This window comes from Mizuhopecten yessoensis, unplaced genomic scaffold (genome assembly GCF_002113885.1).
Source record: "Mizuhopecten yessoensis strain PY_sf001 unplaced genomic scaffold, ASM211388v2 scaffold3575, whole genome shotgun sequence".
Taxonomy (NCBI): domain Eukaryota; kingdom Metazoa; phylum Mollusca; class Bivalvia; order Pectinida; family Pectinidae; genus Mizuhopecten; species Mizuhopecten yessoensis.
The window spans coordinates 1,016,732-1,024,094 of NW_018405113.1; the positions used below are offsets into that span (position 1 = coordinate 1,016,732).

A 7,363-nucleotide genomic window follows, 5' to 3' on the forward strand; every position below is an offset into this window, starting at 1 on the left:
TCAATAGTTATAATTAACTTCTAGGTATTATCATGTTAAATACATTGTCACATAATTAATTCAAAATGAACATAATAAGATACAAAAAAGCTGTTAAAACTTCTTTTGATATTGAAGGTGAATCAAGGTCACAGGTAATAAATTATACAAACCCCCTTGACTCAGTAAGCTACCAAATAAATATCATTACATTCACTCTAGGTTTCATGGTTCTGGTAGCAGAAGTAGAATTCAGTTTTCGAAGAATGAATACAGGTCAATTGACTCAAAATACATCATACTTGATAGCCATCTAACCCAACAAGCTACTTGATATGTATGTAGTAGGACGAGGAATAGTGATATAGATAGTGCCATCGCTGGGGCTCAAACCCGCAACCCTTGGCTCTCCTACCTGATGCTCTACGACTAAGCTAAAGGGAAATTCCCTACAGCCGACGCTTGTAAGGCAACCTAATCAATGCACTTCTTTTACATGTAACAGGATTCTTTAGTCTTATCTCTATCAAAGAAGTCTGGAATTTACGTAATTTTAGACATTTTTAACCATTTGACCCTAAAACCATAAAGTCATGTATTCAATTGAATTAAGCTTTTAGAGCTACTTGCACCATTAGCTTTCACAAGTTCAAAATGTTTGGCAGTTTCATTTTACCAACAACCGAAAAAAAAAAGAATTAGTATTACACATTACACTGTGGCAAAGTCTTGTTAAATATCATTTATATATTACAAACAGCAGAATAATTAGATATATTCACTTATGCCAGCAAACTCCTGAAAATATGGGAAACCCCTAAATATTGTCTATTTATCACCAATGGTATTGAATATATTCCATTATATGACTATCTTTGTGCTGCCTACCAACATGATGTTACTTAGGCAGCACAAAGACTGTCACATAACGGAACATTCACATGCATGGATGATATGAGTGAACATGAAGGTTACCTGTTTTTTCCAGTGTCATGAGGTGTTCTAAATAAACCACACTTGAACAGAGCATCCGGAGATGACCAGGCCTCCACAGGTGTGCCTCCCCAGCAAGTGTTGACAAGACCGACCGGATAGCCCAGCTTCTGGTACAGGTATTTACCATACAGCCAGCACACCGCGGAGAAGTAGCCCCAGTCTCTGTCAGTCCCACCAATAGAAGCTAAAAACATGCAGGATGAAGCATGTCCTTACATTTACTTTATCAGCAAGCAATGCAAATTTGACTTTCAAAGTGATGTTTTGTATTTTATATATACATGTTCTGACACTGTTAACAGGCCATTTATAAGATTATTAATGGTTAATTCTTCATTTATTTATAAATAATACATGTATTCAAAATTGGTTACATTTATATACTTGAATACTTAAAACAAATACTGAAACATAGCTGTCCAAGGTTTCCAGTTCCTGTTAGAATCTTAAATACATATACTAGTGACAGATGAGATCTGTCTTAGGTTCTTCTTGATAATAGATTCGAAAAATATGTATTCACTTTTACAATTAAAAGTAAATAACCAGAAGTGTCAGAACTGTTCCAGGCTGTTTCTGATAGTGAAATCTGACAATATCTTTGACTTTTACTGTGAGAAATGACGTTAGAACTGTTTCAGGCTGGTTCTGATAGTGAAATCTGACAATATCCGTGACTTTTACTGTGAGAAGTGATGTTATTACTGTTCCAGGCTGGTTCTGATAGTGAAATCTGACAATATCTTTGACTTTTACTGTGAGAAATGACGTTAGAACTGTTTCAGGCTGGTTCTGATAGTGAAATCTGACAATATCCGTGACTTTTACTGTGAGAAGTGATGTTATTACTGTTCCAGGCTGGTTCTGATAGTGAAATCTGACAATATCTTTGACTTTTACTGTGAGAAATGACGTTAGAACTGTTTCAGGCTGGTTCTGATAGTGAAATCTGACAATATCTTTGACTTTTACTGTGAGAAATGACATTAGAACTGTTTCAGGTTGGTTCTGATAGTGAAATCTGACAATATCTTTGACTTTTACTGTGAGAATTGTTTCTGATAGTGAAAAACAAGAAATCCAGTAGTGACTTTGTTACTTTATGAAGAAACAGATCAGATCTATATACTATTATTATGCTGTTTTTCATAGTTAACCCTTTCACCCCTATGTAACTTTAGTAGAATCTACCATGCATTGATCTGGATGAGTCCATTATGGTCTACAATGGTGAAAGGGTTAAGTCTGACAGCCAGTCTTGTTGATGTAAGAAGGAACAGACCAGTATGTTTTAAGGCCTTTTTTGTCAGGCAGCTAGATGGGAAATAGCTATATAGAGACTTGAATTATTTGATGCTGATTTTGATGTTGAAATATAATGATATAACCTACTGCTGACTTACTATTTGAAGCAACAGACCAGTACTGTTTAATGCTGTTTTTGATAGTAAAGTCAGACAATGGTGTACTTGACCCAGCTCTCTGATTGACCGTGAACACTCGGATATTTGGAAAGTTGTCTGCATCTTGTATCTCCTCACTGGCATTGTTTCCCTGAAATCAAATATATATTGTATGATTAAATACCTGATACTATGGAAACACTAGTACTTATACAATGTAATGAATTTGAAAGAACCTAAGAAATAATTTTGCATGTCAAAATTTGTCACAAAGATTGATGATTGTGAGATTATGAATTTCTTGGGGACATATATTCACTTACTTAGTTATTTGATGATCTGCCTGTGTGTATCGTTTTATCATCTAACTTCTGATTTGCTGAGACCCAACAATTTTATCAGAGTATGAAATAATATGCTATAATTACTGCCAAAATCCTCTTATTACCGAATTCTAAAGAGAGAAATTTGAGAAAAATCCTATTTAATTGTAAATCATCAATATCATAATATTCCTTCAATTTCTATCAAAATTATGTTTCCATACCATTCTGACTGTGAACTCCATGTTTGACTGCCCAGAACAGACCCACACATCTCCAAATAGGACATCAGTTAGAGTAATTTCCCCTGCTAACCCATGGGCTGTGATATTGTAGGGCCCTGGACCCTCAACAGGGTCAAGGATCACACTCCAGACCCCTTGTGTATTGACCAGGCCATACTGGGTACTGTTTCCCACAGTCACTCCCACATAGACGTAGGTAAAGGGATGGTAACCCCACACCACGGCCTGCTTGGGTGCACGCTGCAGGACCATATGGTCTCCATAGTATGCTGCAAACTTGAAGTTTTTATTGGAATGTTGTATATCTGTAGGACCTGAAATTTTAAGATTGTACATGGTGATAATTACTATGAATATGCATTAAGTCATTTCTGATTAGTATATTTTGCATTAAATCTTTTTCTTCAATGCATGTTAAACAGAATTACAAATCAGACTGTAAAAGTGTCAAGATACCAGGGGTTCATACTCGATATCCGATAGCCGATTGATTGGTCTTGGGTAAAAAACACCTGACCAATCGCTGAGCTGATACCTGTTCTTTCAATTTTTACCGTTATGTGACCGCAAGATTCTTTTGATGTAGATCAATGGATCGAACTAGTCTTCTTGTCTCACAACAAGGTGGCGCACACTGAGCCTTCAACTTTGCTATGACATATTCCAGGGTGCAGAGAGCGAAAGTGAGCGTAACCCCTGGATATCGAGGATGCCAGGGGTTTGACTCTCCAGTATGAGAACATAGACAGTACATTGATTATCATGGGTGACTGGGAGTTTTGCTTGGCGATATTCAGTAGTAAAATGTAAAACATGCACAGACATATATATATATATGTAACCTATTTCAATAAAAAGGTAATAATTCCTGACATAGATCTTATTGTATCCTTAAGTTTGTTAAAAAAGAAGCAGCCATGTTTTTGTACTCATATTGACAGAAAATTGTTGAAATTATTTATGACTGTCAAACTTAGACAAACTACTAATGGAAACATAAATCTAGCTAGCAAATGAAAACTATATTTTTTAAGAAAAATTCTTAGAAACATTTTTCAACAAATTTCACCTGCCAAAAGTACCCATCATATGTTTCTGTGCAGCAATTTTGATTCAGTTTTCAAAGAAATACAACTCAAACACACTAAAATTGAAATTCTCAAGTTAGTTGCCCATGCACACAGATGCTCCACTTACTGGTTATTTCAATATTGTGTTCCTTTATTGTCAAATTAATTTATCATAAGAACTTTATATAAATTGCACATAGCAGATTTTCAATATATCATTCAACTTATAAAACTAAGATAATTTAATAAATATAACATATTTATAATAGAATCCATTTTTAATTTATTGCTACATCAGTTTTGTTAGCTCACCTGGTCTGAAGGACCATGGTGAGCTTTATTATGCCATACCGCAGCGTCCGTCAACCTTTCCTTTAAAACACTACTAGTCCTGAATGGCCAAGTAGATTTTGACTAAATTTGGTCTGGAGCATCCTTAGGTCAAGGGGACTCAATTTTGTATAAATGGTGGGTGTGGCCCCCCCCCTGGGGGCAGAGGGGCGGGGCCAAATAGGGGAAATAGAGATAAAACCTTTAAAATCCTTCTTCTACTGTAGGGATTAAGGGATTCTATCCTAATTTAGTCTTGAACATCCTTAGGCCAAGGGGACTCAATTTGTATAAACGGTGGGTGTGGCTCCCCTGGAGGCAAAGGGGTGGAAACAAATAGGGGAAAAGAGGTAAAACCTTTAAAATCCTTCTTCTACCATAGGGATGAAGGGATTTTATCCTAATTTAGTCTGGAGCATTCTTGGGCCAAGGGGACTCAATTTTGTATAAACGGTGGGTGTGGCCACCATTGGGGCAGAGGGGCAGGACCAAATAGGGGAAATAGAGGTAAAACCTTTAAAATCTTTCTTCTACAGAAGGGATTAAGGGATTTTATCCTAATTTAGTCTGGAGCATCTTGGGCCAAGGGGACTCAATTTTTTTATAAACGATGGGTGTGGCCACTCTTGGGGCAGAGGGGCGGGGCCAAATAGGGGAAATAGAGGTAAAACCTTTAAAATCCTTCTTCTACCATAGGGATTAAGGGATTTTATCATAATTTAGTCTGGAACATTCTTGGGCCAAGGTGTTAAATTTTGTATAAACAGTGGAAGTGGACCCCCTTGGGCAGAGGGGCGGGGCCCAATAGGGGAAATGGAGGTAAAAGCTTAAAAATCCTTCTTCTACCATAGGGATTAAAGGACTTCATCCCAATAGGTCTGGAGCATCCTTGGGCAAAAAGGACCCAATCTTGTATAAACATTGAGTGATGCCCCCACTTTGAGCAAAGGGGCTGGGCCCAATATACTGGGGAAACATAGCAAATTCATCAAAATCCTTCTCCTGTAGGAATGACAGGATTTTGTCCAAATTTGGTATGAAGCACCCTTCGGTGAAGATGAACCAATATTGTAGAAAAGGTGGGCCTCACCCCCTGGGGGCAGAGAGACGGCCCCAATAAGGGATATAGAGGGATAGCTTTAATATCCTTTTCTTCCATTGGGATGAAGGTATTTTGACCAAATTTGAACAGTCTACGCAATTATCCTATTGGGAAGGTAAATCGACTTTGTATAAATGGTGGGTCTGCCCCCCCCCCCCCCCCCCCCCCCCCCTGAGGCCTGATGGGTGGGGCCAAAAAGGGGTAATTTAGCAAATTCTTTAAAAATCTTTTTACTTCTGTAGGAGGATTATGTCCATATTTGGTCTAAAGCATCCTTCGGTGACCCCCCCCCCCCCCCGGGAACTAATTTTGTATCAACGGTGGGTGTGACCCCTCTGGGGGCAGAGGGGGCTGGGCCCAAAAATTGGAAACATAGCAAACTCTTCAAATTCCTTCTTTTTCTGTAGAAATGACAGGATTTTGTCCAATTGCATATAAATATAACCCCTGACTAACCATGTAATACATGTCAGCAACATCTTGCTAATTTAACTTCAATTTTGCTAACATATTATTGTTGATTGCATTAAATATCACATAATGAACATAATTTTCATGTTCTTTTTGGTTTTTTTATCAATTTATCAATGGGAATGTAAAACAGATAGGCCTACACCATTTTTTGTTTCTGAGTCTATACGTATACACTGAAACGAAAATTGTCCGGATTAAGGGCGACAACCCTTACATTTGTACAATAAACACAATGCAAAATGTAAAACTGTTACATCCAAATATGTGTTTACATATGATCCATGCATAAAACATAATTAAATGGTAATACGTGAAGGAAAACACTACAGTGAGGCCGGAACGACTTTGGGGCCGGAACTACTAATGATGGACCGGGAGAGGCAGGAACGACTTGATTCGATCGATTCTTTCAAAGCGGCTGTTAGTGTTATAGCGCCCATCCAGCTTCCCGAGAGCAAGCCATCCCTGTTCTAAACATAACTTCATACATATTTTATCTTTTAACCTGAAACGCAACTGTCTACAAATTAATTACAATATAGCAATGTATCACTACCACTTTCTTTTAATTTACTACACCGATTTTAACAACCTGCAATGACGCGCACACAGAGATCTACTGTGTAGTACTTGAAAGAGTGCGTTGCAGTATTCACAGATATAATAGATAGACTCACCAATGGCGATATCTGGCATGCTCATTTCCATGACATCTTGACGATTTGCATCGGCAATGCAAAGCACAAACAAAGCGAAGAATAAGTGCATCATACCAGCGGAATTCTCCCCGGTAACGAATCGATCACGGAATCACGAGACCGATGTTATTGTTTCATTTTGTTTACCTGCAAATTAAGCATTTTAGCGACTTGGATTTTCCGGCCTTGGTCCGCTTTCATTATCGCGATCAAAACGATTGAATCGGTTCGACCAGAGTTGTATACTAATGTCAGATCAAGTAATCTGATACTGTTTTCAGGCGAGCCTTGCAACACCTGCATACACTTTTGCATGTCCTCCTGGATTTATACCCAAAAATGTTACATATAAAAACAGTCGAATAAACGAACAAGCCATTGTTTTTTTTTCTAACGCACGTCCAGAACATTGCAGATTTTAAACAGAACGGGTCCATGAAAACACAAATGAAAATGTGGCAAGAAATGTTATTTTTCCTGAACTTATATGTGGTGCCATTCACATTTTGTATATACCTGAAAATGTTGTTCGACGATTTACATGCAGGAACGGGCAGAAACGGCAGAAATAAATAAATTATTTATATTATATATATTTAATTAACATTATCGGGTATAAGATATATTTGATAAAAGGATTGCAGTTACATGATCGTTGCAGAATATAAAGTATATACATTTATGTCGTTATTACTTATGAGACCTAAATTTATAGTATTATATAATTTTTATCGATTTACAGG

At 37.3% G+C, this 7,363-nt stretch overlaps 1 protein-coding gene across 1 annotated transcript in view; it reads right to left on the reverse strand.

Moving 5' to 3' along the window:
- The window catches only part of LOC110447691 (sialate O-acetylesterase-like), a 13,235-nt gene extending 6,443 nt beyond the window's left edge, over positions 1-6,792 (reverse strand). Inside the window, exons 1-4 of the mRNA XM_021493537.1 lie at positions 6,600-6,792; positions 2,926-3,260; positions 2,379-2,529; positions 955-1,159 (exon numbers count right to left, since the gene is read on the reverse strand). Coding sequence (XP_021349212.1) covers positions 955-1,159; positions 2,379-2,529; positions 2,926-3,260; positions 6,600-6,693 — 785 coding nt within the window. The 5' untranslated portion in view covers positions 6,694-6,792. The remainder of the gene's footprint in view (positions 1-954; positions 1,160-2,378; positions 2,530-2,925; positions 3,261-6,599) is intronic.
- Between the last annotated feature and the right edge of the window lie 571 nt (positions 6,793-7,363).